The sequence below is a fragment of the Sebastes umbrosus genome, chromosome 14 (assembly GCF_015220745.1).
Source record: "Sebastes umbrosus isolate fSebUmb1 chromosome 14, fSebUmb1.pri, whole genome shotgun sequence".
NCBI classification, from domain to species: Eukaryota; Metazoa; Chordata; class Actinopteri; order Perciformes; family Sebastidae; genus Sebastes; species Sebastes umbrosus.
In genome coordinates this window covers 27,527,545-27,546,495 of record NC_051282.1, presented here as the reverse complement: position 1 = coordinate 27,546,495, position 18,951 = coordinate 27,527,545, and the positions used below count along the sequence as shown (strand labels likewise).

The 18,951-nt window shown below is 41.8% G+C and overlaps 1 protein-coding gene and 1 long non-coding RNA gene across 2 annotated transcripts; both read left to right on the top strand.

Annotated features, from left to right (window-relative positions):
* Positions 1-800: 800 nt before the first annotated feature.
* On the top strand, positions 801-11,985 carry LOC119502468 (centriolar coiled-coil protein of 110 kDa-like). Its single transcript, XM_037793473.1, has 14 exons — positions 801-1,020; positions 1,637-1,836; positions 4,161-4,289; positions 4,907-6,116; positions 6,324-6,445; positions 6,707-6,875; positions 7,732-7,841; positions 7,988-8,104; positions 8,669-8,770; positions 8,852-8,968; positions 9,441-9,514; positions 9,621-9,686; positions 9,792-9,851; positions 10,966-11,985. The coding sequence occupies exons 2-14, from the start codon at positions 1,672-1,674 to the stop codon at positions 11,039-11,041; spliced, it is 2,517 nt and encodes an 838-aa protein (XP_037649401.1). The 5' UTR covers positions 801-1,020; positions 1,637-1,671; the 3' UTR covers positions 11,042-11,985.
* A 5,307-nt stretch (positions 11,986-17,292) lies between these two features.
* LOC119502442 lies at positions 17,293-17,944 on the top strand. The gene is made up of 2 exons (XR_005210075.1): positions 17,293-17,418; positions 17,530-17,944. It is a non-coding gene; the product is annotated as an uncharacterized LOC119502442 (long non-coding RNA).
* The last annotated feature ends 1,007 nt before the right edge of the window (positions 17,945-18,951 follow it).

Sequence of the window (18,951 nt, the reverse complement as noted above, 5' to 3'; positions counted from 1 at the left end):
ACTCATCAACGCCCTAGCTTTAAAAATTCAATGAGGTGAATAATAATTTGTGCGTATAAGGAAAGAGAACAAATAGTCAATATGATTAAGTTAAATATGTAAGTAATGAATTGGTATTCTGGATTGATAACAAATGTATATTTTGATAAGGATAATTATATCAGTAATTAATTTATATTTCTGTATGACACAGAATAAAGGTAATAATCATAGTTAGAATAATTATAAATAATAATAATTATAGTTGGACAAATTTAGGAAAATTTAATTAGAGTATAAGTATGGCTCAATAAGGAAGCTGGTTAATAATTAATAATTGATTTATGGAGAAGGGGTGGGATTAAATAAGTTTGTACTTCTTTTCGAATATGTAAATCAAGGCTTCAAGTGTTTGACAATTTATTTTTCTTATGCTTTTCATTGTATGTAAATACTACTTGTTTCTGACTGTCCTCTTGTTGGTATGATCATTCTCTTTTTCTTTATTTTTTCTTTTATTTTTTTTGTATTCTACATGTTCGAAATACATTTTGAAATGAAAAAAATGTCAAATGTAGATGGTGAGGTGGAAGATCTCGTTCCATTTGTCTCACCCTTCCCACCTTTACTTCCCCCTTAGTTACTCTACCCGCATCTTTCCCTCCACATTTGATCAAAACATCCCATAAAACATAAAAAAAAAATCATTAAAATAAGTGTGGGTGAAAGTGTGAACAAATGGATGGAAACGGTTGCTAATAGCAACATGGGTAGGTCGCATGGACCATATTGGAACGCGGCCCATACGCGCTGTTGCTAGGAGGCGCTGCAGGAGCCCGGAAGAGTTGGAAATGATGATGATGATGATGCTGATGATGATGATGATGGGCAGCAGAAGCAACCCGAGATTGAAGGAGAAACACAAGGTTCACGTTGCAGCCACACTTTGTTGGTTCTCTGCGACATCTGTGCGCGTCTAACACTCATAGGAGACAAGGAAAGCAAAGGAAAGATCACCTTCTCTTCATTTTTTTTTTGAAGGTAAGAAAGGTTGTCATTCCTGCAGTGCACATCTGGATTAAAACGCTGGTTTCAAAGGATTGATGCCTTCACTGCCGGTACAAAAACAAGAAAACCCCACCTTTGCTGTGCTGTCAGCTGCAACGTTAATGCATCTGTGTAACGTTAGCTACTGTAACGAGGCAACTGAAGGCATGCATTGTAGGTTGAATGGTCATTTTAATAGGTCAACTCTAGAGTAAAAAATTACAATGCAGTTTTCGTTGAAATGATGTTGTAATTTCATGCATAAAACAGCTGTGTGTTTGGGTTAACGCCCTGTACGTGTTCCACTACCTGTCTGTGAAGGTCCATCTTGCTGACAGGCATATTTCATAAATAGAAACTGTACTGATAAGACACATGATTCCATATGCATTACCATGGGACAGAGAAATGCAAGTGAGTCACCAGCAGCATGGTCTGATAGAAAGGAATGACAGGAATGTGATGAGTGTGATAAAACCCATTAAGAGCAGACAGACACTCTTTGTTTTGCTCTTCCACACATGATACCAGATGATGTTGCCTCCAGTGATCCAGCTCAAGCTCACGTGTCCTCCACCACCCTTTTCTCTCTCCCATTTGTATTTAACAGCTGGGGTGGCGAGGCTACATGCTGTCTGAGCGTGGATGTGTGGGTGTCCAGAGATGGAGAGCTATGAGGAGTTCTGTCTGCGGAGTTTGGCCTTACTGCAGGAGGAGGGGAAATTCAAGAAGACCTCATGTGAGCCACTGTGGTCCCTGAAGGCTCTCTCTGTCATCTGCTTCCATGGAAGAGCCGTGCTCTCGCCTCTGGTGAGGAAGAAATAAACACACATGAGAACTGATCCTACATTCCTGTCTACACCTTTGTATATATAGATTTGTAGTACTTCTCATTATTACATACTACACTCCTGTCTACACCTCTGGATATATATTTGTAGTACTTCTCATTATTGCATACTACATTCTTGTCTACACCTCTTTATATATATATATTTTAGTACTTCTAATTATTACATATTACATTCCTGTTTAAACTCCGGATTTATATTTTAGTACTTCTCATTATTGCATACTATTCTTGTCTACACCTCTGTATATATATATTAAGTACTTCTCATTATTGCATTCTACATTCCTGTCTACACCTCTGTATTTATATTTTAGTACTTCTCATTATTACCTACTACATTCCTGTTTACACCTCTGTGTACATGTACTACTCATCATGCATATACATACTACATCCTGTTTACATTCAGTTTTCCCATCCGAAATACTGTCGTCAACAAAATTACAAATTTACATTACTATTTTATGTTTACTTATGTTTATATTTAAGCCCTATATTTTAACGGCACTATCACTTTAGATTATCATTTAGCTTTTACTTTTACTTGTGTGAATTCCCCTTTTATTTATATATATATATATATATATATATATACATGTTTTATGAGCATTGTTGAAGGAACCTGAGATCAAAGATTTTCATTGCCGACGACTGCTCTGCTGGAATTGACAAATAAAGAACCTTGAACTTTAAGATGTAGCTAAACCAATTACATTTTCTAAAGTTTCTTCATTAAAAGCAGACAGAAAGCGTAGCTAATAGATGCTTTTAAGACGTGTGCAAATGGCTTGGTATCCAGAGCGAGTAATTTGTTGACTGTCTGCTTTTTAATGACACAATGTCTGGTTGGTTTCCCCTAGAGAGTCTGTATCTGTCCTGCTGTGGCTGTGTTTTCATGCTGCATAGTAACAGAAAGAGTTGCACTGTTCAGTTATGTATTTTTTATTTATTTAACTAGGAGTAAAAAACTCATTGTGATCTCTTTTCAAAGAGTGTCCTGGCCAAGATAGGCAGCAACACAGACATAAAATAAACATAACAATTTAAAATGAAGACAAATTGAAGAATCCTAACAGCCAAATGTGCTTGCTTCAAAGTCAGATGCACTTAAAAGACGTTCAGTGAGACCAGCTCTCAAAGATTCAGGTCATTTTGTAACTGATTACAAGAAGAGGGAGCAGCATACTTGAATGCCCCTTTTTCCCACTTCAGCACGAACTTTGGGGACAGCTAATAGGATTAAATCCTTGGAGCCAAGACAGTAACTTCCTGTACTTTTTTGAAGGATGTAGATCCGTAGATAAGATAGAAGCAAACCGAGAATAGCCTTATAAATAAGAAAACGTGTTTCAGTCTACGGCTGGACAAGGCAGACCATCCTACCCGAGCACACAAAGAGCAGTGGAGTGTAAGGGCTTTAAAATTGGTAATAAATCTCAGTGCTCCATGGTAGACAGTATCCAGCGTGCGTAGGCTTTGAGAGGATGCATGCATGTATATAACGTCGCCATATAGTCCAGCACAGACATAAAGGTGGCAGCGACAAATCTCTTTCTGGCCTCGAAAGAAAAGCAAGACTTGTTTCTAAAATAAAAACAGCATGAGTTTTGTTTTGTCGGCATTTAAAACGAGTCACACAAATGATGCTTCGTATAGTATTATTAAAAGCTAGTTGTAGCTGACAGAGAGCCTGGTTTGGTAAAGACGAAGTAACAATGAGAAGGATGTTATGATACACATTTCAGGCATAAAACACAGACGTGCACAGAGATATCATAATCGCACGGTTTGACTTGAATTAAATGTAACATTTAAGGTGAAAACACATTTCTTTATGAGACCTACTTAATATATCTGAAGCATGTGGGCTGACTATTAGATCAGCAGTTGGCAGGGGAGAGAGAGAGAGAGGAGATAATTGATGAGGAGGAACACCAAGGCAGTTTGATGTCAGTCAGGAGAATCCGTCTGCTAGTGACTGCTGACAGAAGGAGTTCTCAGGAATAGTCACATGACGGAGAGGCCAGGGTGAGGCCGAGGATCGTTGAAGATATCTCCTCCACTCAAACAAAGGAGACACAAACACATAGCGGAAGAAGAGCTTGTGTTATCAATAATAACTGCAAATAGATCACAAAGTCATGAAATACATTTTGTGTCATAACGATAATCTTCTTTCATGTGTTGTTGCTTGAATACGTTCAAGCCAAAAGTGAAGCTCAAGAGGTACACAGTTTTGAACCAGTGTTAAAAAATAGAGTGTATTTTATTGTTTTTCCAGCTGAGTGCAGAGCAGCGCAGTGAGATGTGTGACCACAGACGGAGGGCGGTCCAGCTGGAGGTGGACAGGCAGAACCAGCAGAGGAACAACCTTATGACCCGGGTTCAGGACATACTGGAGCAAGCTCAGGTCAGTAGCACAGTATGGGCTTACAGTGAGCACTGAATCATCAAAAGTGAATAGCAAAATCCATAAACATATACAGTATATGCCACATAGAAAACATAGATTTTAACCACTCTCTGTTCAGAAAATAAAACATCAAGCCACTTTGTTTATTTCATATAAAACACTTCATCTAAATTTCTCAAATATGCCCAAATGTGAAATAGGTCTGTGTGCCATTCCCACGATGTCACACAAAAACTAAATTACAGTCTGCCCCGGAATCTCTTGTGACTTTTGCAGACTTGAATACAGGTTGTCTGACTCAACGACGTCTCTGGTAGGCTGTGCTATTTTTACCTGATGATGGCCCTCTTTTGTCAACTCAACGTCCAAAAATGATATTATCCACTTGCAAATCAGCTGTTGTTAGGAAATCTTTCAATAAACGTGATTGGCCAGTTATCGGTGTGGTAAGAGGATGTAAGGATTCAATATCTCAGTTAGGATTAATCTGAGGTTTGCTTGGATTGGAAGTGACAGGGCCAAATTAGGATTGGATTATTCTAAAACTTGAAAAACGTCCTTGATTTTAGCAATTATTTGATGATTGGTCATCATTACTTATTGTCTCTGCACAGGAACAAAAAGTACCAAGTGAAGATGCTGAAAAGCTGCCAGTTTCTAAATCCGCGACAGTCAGTGGCTACACCCTGGTCACGGACTCTCCAGGACTTCCCAGAGACCCTGGGTTTGGGCTTCAGACAAATGATCAGCCACGCTCTGAGACCCCCATCCTCAACGGCTACAAGGCAGTGGAGGAAGTGATGGTGGAGAGGGAAGAGAAGAGCGCGGAGGAAGAGGAGGAAGAGGAGGAGGAGGAGGAGGAGGAGGACATCAGTTTGGACAGCCTTCTGAAGAGATCAAGGGAATATGTGAAGAGAGAGCAGGGGTCAAAAGTTATCCACACGGTCACCAGGACTCCTCCGCCGGAGACAGTCTTTGACAAGGAGAATAAGAGCTGCAGTTCCAGGAGGGATTCAGGCGTTGAGTTTGGATTCAGTCTGCACCATAGCCCTATTGGACCACCTCAGACCCAAATCCAGCAGCAGACTCTTTACGACCCCAGTCCCCAACAGTGTGGCTGCCTCTCACCTAGTCTACCTGACCGGTATGCTCGTCTCCCCAGTCCAGAGTCCAGCATTATTCCTCGTGCACAGAGACGCAGACCACGTCCAGTTTCTACAGGGAACATCCATATTTCGTTTCCCATCGGCCCGACAGACCTTATCCCCCGAAGCCCAGGAAGGTCAGGGGAAGGTGCTGGCATGGCAGATTGGGGAGAAGCACTCTTAGGCGCCCCAGATCACTGGGGCTCGATGGGGAGTGAAGGCGGTGGCGGCGGCGTTAGCGGTGACAACCGTCGTTCCAGCCACTGTGGTACCAGTACAGTGCAGGAGACCTGCAGCCCCGTCAGTGCCTCGGGGCTTAGCCCGATGGGACACCACGACCACCTGGCTGCAGGATTTCGCAGGCGCTGCCACACCCTGGACAGCCAGCTGCACGGCTGCCACTCTGGAGTTAAGCACATAGACCGCAGCCAGGAAAGGGTTCCTCGCTTCATGGCAGGATCGACATGGATGGCTCAGAATTGGCGCACCCCTGCAGCCCCTTTAAACCAGTCGTATGACGTAGATATTCCCTCACCATCTCTGCTGAGGCCCCGCATGACTCCTGACTTGGCTCAGGTGACACTCAGGATGGAGCCCGATGACCCTCAGGGGACAAACAACGGAAGGATCACACCAACTGTCCTCAGAAATGCAGCTGAGGCACAAGCCAGCAAGACAGGTGAGTCTCTCTTGAACGGTTCCTGTAATGCACACTGTAATTTCTAAAATCTTAAATTGTGCCATTCCTATTGAGATCACCACTTCTCCCACTGCTGCAGCTTTTAGGTTAAACATTGTATGATGGAGAGGCAGGGGAGGTGAAGTAAAATCTTTAAAAGGTAAAAGACGAATGATTTTACGTGTATTTATTTTTGCACATCAACAGAGGAGACCCAGAGGCGAGCACAGGCTCTGGAGGACATGCAAAGGCGTCTGGAGGAGGAGCACGCCTTACAGATGTCGCTGCTCCTGGCTGAGCAGGAGAAAGAGCAACAGCGCCTCCGTCTGGTCAGCATGTGGAATCACACAATATCTATTCTAAACAGAAGGAGATACCAAAAATGTATTTTTTGTGCAGTATTTTATCAGTTATTTTATAAATTGGCAAGAATTATTTTGTTGTTTAGTTGCAATGCAGAAGTGTGGATTTATTCTCTTTTGCATAAGGTTAAAGTAATGAATTGTGTGTGTGTGTGTGTGTGTGTGTGTGTGTGTGTGTGTGTGCGCGTGTGTGTGTGTGTGTGTGTGTGTGTGTGTGTGTGTGTTTAGGAGCTTGAGGAGACAGAGAGAAGACTGAAGGAGCAGCAGCCAATGAGTTGGGATGCTTGTGGGTGGAATTGCAGGTCTGTGAGTGACAGCCGTCCTGTTGTGAGCCCCTCCTGCCCAGGACTGAGCCCCGCCCACACACCATCTGAGCGATCACCTGGACACAGTATAGGTACCACTTCACCATGCTCACTTATTACTGTGTTGACATTTGTAAAAACAGTAGTGACAAAACACTCAGAGTCAGAAGAGTAATGTAATTCATTAATTCTGGAGAAAGTGTTGCAGAGGTTTTTTTGTTTTATCCTTACCCTTTTTGAAAACCTAATACTGGAGCTTTCTGTCAAGATTCAACATACTAGCTTGTCACGAAGGATGTTAAATAACGCTCCAAACTTGCGCTAAATTTTGGTGAGGAAAAACTGGCATGGCCATTATCAAAGGAGCCCCTTGACCTCTGACCTCAAGATATGTGAATGAAAATGGGTTCTATGGGTACCGACGAGTCTCCCCTTTACAGACATGCCCACTTTATGATAATCACATGCAGTTTGGGGCAAGTCATAGTCAAGTCAGCACACTGACACACTGACAGCTGTTGTTGCCTGTTGGGCTGCAGTTTGTCATGTTATGATTTGAGCATATTGTTTTATGCTAAATGCAGTACCTGTGAGGGTTTCTGGACGATATTTTTCATTGTTTTGTGTTGTTAATTGATTTCCAATAATAAATATATACATACATTTGTATAAAGCAGCATATTTATACACTCCCATGTTGATAAAAGTATTAAATACTTGACAAATCTCCCTTTAAGGTACATTTTGAACAGATAAAAAACATGCGATTAAGCCCGATTAACTATGAACAATCATGCGATTAATCACAATTAAATATTTTTAATCAACTGACAGCCCTAATTTATACCTGTACAAGACAACTCTTCATTTAATATTTAAACAAGATAAACTGACCATCGCTTGCAGGTTCAAAGACAGTTGAAAGTAACTGTATGTTTGTTTCTCCAGGTTTTCCCAGTCCTGTAAGCTCCGGTGTGTCATCTCCCTCTGTCCAGCCTCCCGTCTATCTGTGGGGGCCCACATGGGCAGTTAGCAAACCTCGAGCGAGGCTAAGTTTGGTGAGTATGACCAAGTAGACAAGAGGGTGTGTGTGTGTGTGTGTGTGTGTGTGTGTGTGTGACTGCATGTGTTTACAGTATACGCACCTTTATTTCTTCCCTCTCTTCACGTTCCCGTCTTCTTGCGTCCTTGTCGTGTCCTCCAGGTTCTGACAGCAGCGCAGCAGAGAGCGTTCTGTCGAATTGGCGCCATCATTCGCGGCTTCCTCACTCGCAGGCTGCTCAAAACAGAGAAGGTCAAGCACCTTCGCCAGACCATCATGGTGAGATTACACTCTCACCAACACGCTAATAATGTGCAATTGAAAACACCAATGGGAGTGTAATAATGGATATTTAAAGGTGCTATTGATAACATTGATAACATTCAGCCACTAGATGTTCTCCCTCTCCCTTTTCATTGCTTTCACTTCACAACAAGTGGTTGCCAGGCACAGTTTTTTTCCACACTAACTGGCAACTTGATCGCTGACAACACAGACATATCACGTAATACCAACGTTGTTTTACTATTGGCTCACAAGCCTTGTTAGAGGTGAGAACCAAACATCAGCTATCTTACACAGAGATAAACACAACATTCATTTTGGACCCATCAAAATTTTAAAAATGATTGATTCACAATTCATCATTTTTTAATTTTTTTTAGGAAAAGCCATACTCTTAATCAGCACCTTTCTAAAGGATCTGTGGGTGAATTATTTAAAAAAAAACATTTGTCTACATAAAAATGTTATCAATAAGACCTTTAATTAATTGATCATCATGTTAGCGACTGGGACAAAACTGTATGTTTACGAGTGTGTCCTGTGCATATGTATACTTAGGATACGCAGGAGTTCATCCGTTCATTCAAGACTGAAGCTCCACAGAAGAAAGGCCCCTGCTCAGCACAAGATCGCTCCCTGCAGGAGAGAGTTAGAGCCCAGGTATGAATGTGTAGTTATCGTCTATAGACAGCAGAGGTCCGTCGTTCTTTGTGTTCACGTGTGCATCTTTTTGTCCCTCAGTTACGCGCAGCCCTTTTTGACGTCCACGACATCTTCTTTGAAATGCCTCTGGGGGATCGGTTAGCGTTGCTGCAGCAGGACCGGGAGCTCCGAGCGGAGAGGAAGCTGCGAGACATGGTAACCTGGAAACACAGGCCTGCAACCAATCACATAGCCACATTTAATCAGGAGAAGGTGACATTTGTTGCTCCTCTTTTAAAGTTCAGCCGTCTTTTCACTCTCAACTAACTAACTTGAGTTTGTCTGGACAATTTGCGTAAAGTTTACCAAAGTATAAATCAAAACAGTCATGGCTAGGGGAGTCAAGATTTCGATTCTAAATCGGATTGATCGATCAAAATTAGCTTCCGATTTCGATCATCAAAAACGAAAATGTTCGTGTGCAACTTTTTGGCCAAGACAAAGGCGACGTGAGACGACGCAACCGGTGACCTTCGTCGCCGCTAGTTCTTTGATGTCGGCTTAGTGTGTCCCCGGCTTTACAGTGAAGAAACAATGTTTTGTGGGAACCTTATAACATGCCTCGTCTTATGCTGTCGATGTCAGTACTTCTATCATAAACTATGTTCTTTACTGACTGTGTCGAAAGGAAAAAGCCAAGGGCCCCAAGGAGAGAGTGGTTCTGTCTGCTGCCACACAGAGGTCTCTGGACAGGAAAAAGAGGTAAGATGGAAACGCAGCCTTACATTGCAGATGGGATCTGGTTTTAGATGTTAATGTTTTCCATGATCAGCAGTGTTTTTATTGTATGCATTTGGTACTCCGTCAGGGTCGGTGAATCCCCAGCTCAGGCTAGGAAGATGCAGCAGAAGCCAAAGAGCCCCACCACTAACAGGTGCTTTATAATACTCTCCGTTTTTTTGCATCATACTGCATTTCACTGTGTTTACTGTCCCCAAAAAAATCACTTCTCTAAATACATCCTTCCTTCCTTTCCCAGAGTCCTGAAGCCAAGCCAAGGCCAAAATTCTCCTGTTCCAGGCCAGCTGAACCGCCAGGGGTGAGTTTACACTTGTTTCACCATAATTGCAAAGCGCCTTATCTTGCTATCATAAATCACATAAACTGTCGTATGAAATTTATTTGGAGATATATTCCTCACTCCACTACAGAGGCCCTGTTCAGACCTGGCATTAACATGCATCCTGAGTGATCGGATCACAAGTGGACAGCTTTAAGTACGTCTGTTCACAGTCACACCTGGCATTACAATGCGTCTCCACATGCGTCTCCAGTGACCACTTGTGATCCGAATCTCACTTCCCCGCTCTATATGCAAATATACTCGTAGTAAGCACACGGCTAATACAGCAGGCGTTGTGACGTAATATTACATGAATGTCAGTAGTAATATCCTACATATTCGTGAATTTGGGTATATCTTATTAACATGAAAATATAAGGTTATTGTACCGAGACAGCACCAGAACAAAAGCACCGACACATCTCCGACAGTATGATAATAATGCACTTTGCATGCCTAGTCTGATAGTCTGTAGACTATGTAGCCTAAGGATACAATATATTTGAATAAAATACAGTTGTACCGACAGAATACAGGAGAGCACGGAAGCTGTTTCCATACTGCGAGGCAGACCAGCGCTCGCATCAGCCTGTCTATTAACATGAGGAACACAGAGAGACCCTGCGGATCCAAGCGGGATGTCAGTTGAGTAGGCGGTCCTTTAATGTGGCCCAGGACACATTTGCGTACACACTGCTAAAAGAATGTGGCCATATATGACCCAGACCACCTCTGGATGTGATCTGAGTGATCGGATCTCAATGCATCCTCAATGCATCTTGAGTGCGTTCATATCAGTACTTAGAGCTGTCCACTTGTGATCCGATCACTGAGGACGCACGTTACAACCAGGTCTGAACAGGACCTGAGAAAATGTTGAGTGGCTTGCGTGGTTGCTCCTGTCCTGATTAACAAACATTACACCTATTGTATTTCAGCCGAAATCCAGTAGCGGATGTCATACTTTTGCTAACTAATGAACTGTAATTCCAACATCATTTAGGCAACAGTGTACACAAATGTATGGATTTCAGCTTTTACCGATGACTTTACAGTCAGCTAAAGCATGACCGTGGCTGTTTCCTCTCAGGAGCTGGTACAGAAAGACCCCGGAGGAGAGAGTGAGGCGGTCTGACAGCCTGAAGAAGCAGCACTCTCTGGGTTAACAGGTGACTCAACGTCCCCTGACCTGTGTGAACTTGAATTTTTAGTCTTTGAATACAAACCTCGCACCACTGAAACGCCAGTCTACGCTGCTAATACGATTGTCCAATCTATCTTCTGAAATTCAAATGATTGTATTCACTACCACGCTTTAGCTCGTCGATAGACATCATCACAATGTCTTTGTTTCAGCTTGTTACTGTGTGTGGAGTATTTAATGAACATATTGAACATTGTACATTTTAAAGAAGAAAAAAAAGTATCTGTACTTAAATGCAAGCTAGAAGAAGGTCAGAGTTAAAAGGAAATAAGTCAACATTTGTTATCTGTGCCTCAGAACTATGCCTTTGCTATCTGTAACATTTTAGCATGCTTATATTTACCAGTTCAACATCTAATGCTTATAGCTATAAGTGAATTTACAAACATCGGTCACGTAGTTTCCATAAAAAAAGAGTATTTAAGTGCTTTGTTCAAGGGCTTTGAGTATCCGTTTGTGCTTTGTTACTTTTATTAAATGGTGCTGATTTTACAGTAATCGGAGACATTTCACCGTGTTTCAACATTTGGCTTAAATCAATGCCAAATGAAAAAAAAAAATCTAAATGTATTTGTTTACACACTGTTACCTTAAAGTAGCTTCACATAACAGGAGATGCACAGCAGACACTGAGTTAAAGTAAATTATTGAGAACATGTCAAGCAAAGGGTCAGACTCTGCATTAAACAATATAGATGTGAACATATTATCTAAACTCATGTTAAGGAATACACCCACTTGTTCACTGCTATACCACGTTGATTTTATACATCTGCGTCAGTAGTATTCAGTGTGTTGATGTTTGCAGACGTTGCTGTGCGCTCTTTTAAAAAATGTTTTTTTTTATTTAAAATGCTAAATTGTCATGTTTTCTATGACTAGAAATAAATTCTGAAATTATTTGAATTTTCTGGACTCTCATTCATGATGAAATGGAAAGATATTTACCGTGAAACTGGCTTGACTCATAAGCCACGCAGGGGAGGAAATGACAGTTAAAGCTGGGGTAGACAGGTTGGAGTAAATATTATTTTATATTTTTTACTGTCACTATATCCTGACAGTAGTGCATGAGACAGATAGTCTGAAACAAATCATGTGTCTCTTTGTCCTCCGGTGCTCCTAACGGCATCTGCAGGATTTCACAGACCGGAGGAAAACAACCAATCAGAGCCGAGCTGGAGCCTCGCCGTCACTGAGCAGCTGTCATTCACTCGCAAACTCGGATCAAACGGTCAAACTAGGCCGCGCTGATCAAATATGAATCAATATTTTGTTACTGTAATGCCTATTTCACGCCTCAAATGTTTTCAGAAACATCTTGTAGTGTACTGTTTACCTGTAAAATGAGAAAGTTTGTGACCCGGCAGCCATGTTGAGATCAATTTAGGAGATACCAAGCACCGCGAGATGGGTCTGATTGAAGTCGAGGAGGGGCGTCCCTGTAGCATAACAGGATCGCCCACTGCTTTGATTGGCTCGTGGAGGAAAGGAACGCCCACTTTTTCTTCTCCTGTACTTTCTCAATGCACAGCTGGTTCTGACCGTTATTACCATATTACCACATTACCACACGTACTTCATCATAAAGACACAAAAAACGGCAGCAGACAACAGTAAACCAAGATGAACTTGTGGATGTTCATGGTGGCAGTTCAAGCACACATATTTGGATATTGTGAATTTCTATATAGCCACCTCTCCAGCCGTACCAGAGATTTGTCTCCACTATCAGAGGCAGCTCCTTAATTCATATTTCATATAATTATATATTTCATTTTAAGTTTTTCTTGCTATGAACACCAGAGGGCAGTAGAAGTCAATGTTTCGCTGAGCAGATGTTTTGATTTCTCCCCACAGTATGCATGCAACATTTGAAAATGGAAGTTTCAGTGATTAAAGATACAGTTTTGATTGATTTAGTCAGAGTGTGATTTAATTCAATGAACAACACAAAACATTGACAAATATTGTCCAGAAACCCTCACAGGTACTGCATCTAGCATTAAACAATATGCTCAAATCATAACATCAACTCAAGCCCAACCGGCAACAACAGCTGTCAGTGTGTCAGTGTGCTGACTTGACTTTGACTTGCCCCCAAACTGCATGTGATTATCATAAAGTGGGCATGTCTGTAAAGGGGAGACTCGTGGGTACCCATCGAATCCATTTTCATCCACATATCTTGAGGTCAGAGGTCAAAGGACCCCTTTGAAAATTGCTATGCCAGTTTTTCTTCGCCAAAATTTAGTGTAAGTTTGGAGCGTAATTAAACCTCCTTCGGTTTTATAGTTTCATATGCCAGCATCTTCGCTCTAGCTTTAAAACTGAGTCTGCTACAACTAAAAATCGCAAGCTGCGTTAATGAAATTAAAACAAATTTGCGCTAACGCGCCATCGTAACTTTGACCGCCCTAGTATTTATGCATATCAAATCTGGCACAACATTTAAAAAAATGATGCGACTGCATTGACATAACCATAGAATCCAATCAACACCTCTCTGACACTATGCCAATACTAAGGATTAGGGATGTCCATAATTAACCGTTTAACGCTATCGGTTAGAACGGTTAAAAGAAATGTTAATAATTAACTCAAAAGCTGAGCGGCTCAGAGGAGCGGCTCGTCACTTTAAGGAGAAAAGCTGGTCGACCTTAACGGGCCACCTTAAGAGGCGGAGCCGGAGTTGCAGGATACAGGAAGTCGGCTCCGGTCTCTGGCTCACTTGAGCGGAGCGGAGGAGTTTTAGTTTCGTAGCATTTATTCACCGTCAAATAAAGTGTACACACACTGCTACACCTACGTTCACAGCTATAACGCCACCAACAACCTCACACTCACCACCAACACACACACACACACGGTCTGTTGGAAACTCGCTAAAGTTACGCAGACTACGTGTGCAGCGGCGGCGAGCACGAAGCCTTCGGCAATGCTAGAGCTGCTAACGTAGCACAAACACACACACTGTTTGTTGGACACTCACTAAAGTTCCGCCGGGCAGACACACAGCTGACAACCTGCTAAACTAAACTAAATGTGCGGTGGAGACTTTTACTGGGAAAGTGGCTGCATGTCCGCGACACTACACGCAGCATCGTAGCTGCTAGGTTAACGCTCCCGGACGGTGAACTGGGACTCCCGTCAACCAATATCTGTTGTGCTCCTACAGCTGGCACAGCGCTGCGTGCGAGGCACAAATCTTGTCGGTTAACGGTTAATAATCGGTTAACGGGGGTCGGTTATCGGTTAAGACATTTTTTCAAAAATTAGCATCCCTACTAAGGATCATAAAATGTCGGATTTGTTTCCAAGCTACTGTATTGGATTGCAGTGGATGTAGCTAACTGTACCAAGTGGCAACTCTGAGTGACTCCGCAAATGAGCTACCCCCGTTCACCTGCCTCGAGTGCCAAGCCCAGCTGACCAGACCTTTCCATGACCCTGCTCAGCGGTGACAGCTGCACCCAGTCTCTATGGAACAACTCACCATCCAAGAACTGGACAAACAACGGCTCCTTCAAGACAGACAGGCAGTCAGACCAGGTCTTGAGCAGGACCTGACTCAGCCCCAGCCACCCAGGTGTGCCCTGCTCGGCCCAGCACAACAACTCTTCTATTCACCCTGTTTACCTCACTTTAACCTCATTTCCCAGACCCCGGGAATCTGAATCATAATGTGAGAATTAATAGACAATAAAAACTAAGATCTCAAAAGAGAGGAGAAGGAGGGAGAGCAGCAAAGGTGCAAAAAAAACATACGATTTGGTGCAGCTGTGAACCAAAAATAGGCAAATCTTCAACCTGCAGGACACCTGTGTTTACTCTTTCCTGGGTACAGTACCGGTGTATCTCTGTGGCATGTACAGCCACTTCCTCTGCCCAGAAAGGGTCATTTTCAGGGCATGGTCTTTAAGACGTACTGTAAGCAGTATGAAACGAAACCTGGCTTTAATGTAGATTCTTCTCTCGTTAAAGCCTTTTATTATTTTCATCTCGTAGACCCCTAGACTTGCACTAAGAACCACCACGAAATGTCCTCAGCACTAGCTATATGGTGCTCTGTAATCAATGTTGAATGTTGAATCATACACTTCTAGGGACTTTTACTGATGAAAATATCTAAATTAATACAGTAAGAATGTTTTATTTGCAGCATGTATGTAGTCAGACATTTCCTGAAGTTAAATATATCAGTCATTGTTAGACATTATTTATTACATTTTTTCCTGCAACCAAAACATTTTAAAGAATAAAGATATTTCCTTTATAAATTAGTGGTATTTTCTTTTTATTCTTTATTCTAGTGAATATAATCCAAACAATCTTATTTCCATATGTATTTTGTATATACAGTTCCTTTTGTTAACACCTTGTTTTGAAAACCGGACGTAGTCACACGTGTATACTTCCTCTAACTTCGTCAAGTCTGTCGCTAGCTCTCCCGTCAGCTCCGTTCTCTTTATACATCCATGGTCAGCTCCATCGTGGCCATTTGAATGCATTTAAAGTGGCAGTAGGCAGTAAGTGTTCTGAGAGAAAACTCGACTTCTGCACCTCCTCATGGCTCTGTTTTCAGGCTTTAAAAAACCCTGTGACGGTAGACTTTGACCAATCACAGGTAATTTCATTGAGAGAGCGTTCCTATTGGCTGTGCTCCGGTCATGTGACAGGTGCTTGGCGTTCCTTCGAGAGCTTTAACACAAATGTCAGTATATGGGTGCTCTACAGTAGTAGCGTCACGGAGATGAGAGTGACGGCTCACGTGACCGCACGTTACCGCAATACGATAACGTTTCCTGTCAATGACAGAGTTAGCATGCAGCTTTAGCCGTGATGTCTAGCTCTGCTTTTCCTGGCTATGTGTGAAACCCAAAGTGTTTCCATACTCTACTGTATGTGTAGCGTTTACCATGTTGGATTTAACATGTGAGAGTGCAGGTCGGATCCACACAGACCCTCTGCCGTTTTTCACTTTTTCGTTTCAGCTCGCGGTGGCCGGTGAATCGATTTTGTTCCCCACCCCTATTCATTATGATGGCAGATATAACAGCGATGGTGGTTTACACGTTCATGTGATGAATTAAAGGGACGGGAGCTATACATTCACAGCCATGCATAATGGTCACGCATAATGACAGCTGTTCTTCATCAGAGTCCAAAGAGTGTTTCCTGGTCCTCTCTGTCTAGTGTACAGGACAGTTTTCTCCGTCACTTTACTCATCTCAAAGCTCCTTTACTTCTCATGCCGAGTTCATTTGAGCTTTACAGTTTCTCTCAATCACTAAATCGTCTTAACATCCTCTAAACTGTAAGTACAAATTGTCACGACTGTTTCATGGGACATCACAACTCTATTGCATGTTTGCAAAAGGTAGTAACTCACACAAAACATTTCATTCATGCTTCAAAAGCTAGTTATTGTGTCAGTAAGTTGGCCACCAAAATGAAAAGTTGTTTTTTCATCGTGTGAGCCGAACTGGTCAAAATGTTTAGATGTTTTTTCACTACGGCAGTTAACCCCGTAAATGTTTCTCATATACTAATTTCTGTTTTGTTCTACTATTTTTTGACACTGACTGCTTTCTGTACAATACAGGAATGTCAGTTTTGTCAAGCTGAATGCTTTTGTGTATCTAACTTAGCTTTTAGATCTACATTTCAACAGCAGGTAAAGGTTTACTTGGAAAAGTCAATACTGTAGGCTACAATACTGTGTACCAGAAACAGGATATGCAAATTTGTGTTTACACTACGTCTTTGTGTTGCAATGTGTAACATGTACTGTAAACAGAAAATTAACCTTGAGCTTTCATGTAAAGTCATATATAGTGAACAGAAAATTTGCCACAAAATGGCATCCATGCCAATAAACAAAATGTAAAAACCCTGCAACAATGAAAAAAGCTGCAGTAGTTCAGTAATAAAAACAACTAATTGTACCTCCTCACAGTACGTAACACCATGTCATAGAGATTTATGGAATATTGATGTATGTCTAACATATTTTGATGACTGAATGGATCATTTTGCATGTGATGGCTCAAACAATGAAGAGATGTATTTCTGCCACAAGATCTCTACTACTTTTACACACCAGGAACAAATTAAGAATATATTTGAGATGCTCCTTAAATTTGTTATGTTCTAATAAATGTCAGCTAAAAAAGAGTGAAGCCAAAATGTTAACTTAAATGTTTTCTGGTCAGGGAGTATCTGCCTGGAGTTTCTACCCCTAATCAGCTGTCCAACCCTCATCATCCATGGAGAGAAAGACCCCATTGTGACCATCCAGCACTCACAGTGTCTCCTCAAAAACATCAAGGGATCACGGTGAGACCACACACACATTTACAGAAAGTTTACTGGGAAAACGTCAATACTATAGGAAACAAGAAAACAACACATGTGACGTGCATACCCCTTTTTGTGTCCCAAATCTAGATTACACCTGATGCCAGAGTGTGATCACTTTCTCCACCAGCAGAACGCTGATGAATTCAACAAACTGGTGGAAGACTTTCTGGAAGACTGATTGATTAACTAACACTGTGAAATACGTGCAGGCCCTGCTGGCTCTCCTCTCCACCTCCAGCCAGACTGCCAGCAAGGATGTTCCGTGTGCAATTTCCTATATCTGTATTTTCTGACTTCTGTCTTTGGGTTAGCAACTTGTCTTTTGTTTTCTTATTTGAGTAGATAAGTTAAGGTTGTGAGCTAGCCACTGGGGAAGAATAACAATTATTAGCATCTTCAGAGAGTTACTGGTAACTGAAGCGCATAAAGGTTGTCACCTCAAGCTCATTTATTGTGGGATGCCGTGAAAGTTGTGTCATGAAAAATAAAAGACTAAAGCTCCCCTACATGTCATTTTTGAAAATACAAGAGAAAAAAAAAAAATGATATTTAAATATTCAATGAAGTTACGCTGCTGTGACTCGTGCGTAAATGCGCACAGCAGCTCTCTTAAAGGAGAGACGCACTTACCGTTTCTGCTGCGGTGGGATTGCTGCAGTTATTTAATTAACTATATAAATGAAAGTAATATGAGTAATGTCAAATTTAGTGAATAAGTAAGTAAGAGTAAAGTAAGTAAATGAGCAATAAAAAAAATTGCTTTCATTTTCCAAATAGACATTATGGTCACTCAGCTGCAGGTGAACAGGCAATACAATAAAACGTTGTCACATTACTTTATAATCCATGCACCAACAGAACATTTGAAAATGAAAGACTTTATTTTATATGAAAATCATTTTTATTGTCATTGTAGGTCATGAAACCAAATAACGAGCCGCACCTCTCAGTAAGAGCATAATGATAAATTATTATTTAATTATAATCTTCAATTATTAAAGGGACTATTTGTAACTTTCAGAAATGCTTGTTAACAGCGACGCCTGTGGCCGTGAAATCAACGAAAGTCAGCGTCGGACTCGCGCTTGCTCGCTCTAAATATACCTGAACGAGCATCGCTCAAAACAGTGAGGTGACACACGTCAGCTAAAACCACAATATCACTCTATATTTCAGCTGCTTGGCAGTAATGTTAGCTGACCAGACGAAGATCTCTCCATGAACATGATTTAGATCTGATCCTATTGTTGGCTTTTGCTCCCTCAGCGCAGGCTGAGGTAATGGGGCTCTGCAGCGTGTCTCCCTGCTCTCTCCGCCCGCTCTCTGGGCCAGCACTGTGTCAATTAAATGCCCAGACAAACCAAGCCGACATCAAAGAACTAGCAGCGATGCACCGCCTCACGTCGCCTTTGTCTTGGCTGACAAGTTGCATTTGAACACACCACAAAGACTACAGCCGACGGCCAGTTAGCGCATAAGTCCTGCGCCTGTGTGAGATAAAGTAACTCT

Coding starts and splice junctions, on each gene's coding strand:
- LOC119502468 (XM_037793473.1), top strand. CDS start 1,672: ATGTGTGGGTGTCCAGAGATGGAGAGCTATGAGGAGTTCTGTCTGCGG. Junction 1,837..4,160: donor GAGCCGTGCTCTCGCCTCTG/GTGAGGAAGAAA, acceptor TTGTTTTTCCAG/CTGAGTGCAGAGCAGCGCAG. Junction 8,105..8,668: donor ACCTTCGCCAGACCATCATG/GTGAGATTACAC, acceptor ATGTATACTTAG/GATACGCAGGAGTTCATCCG.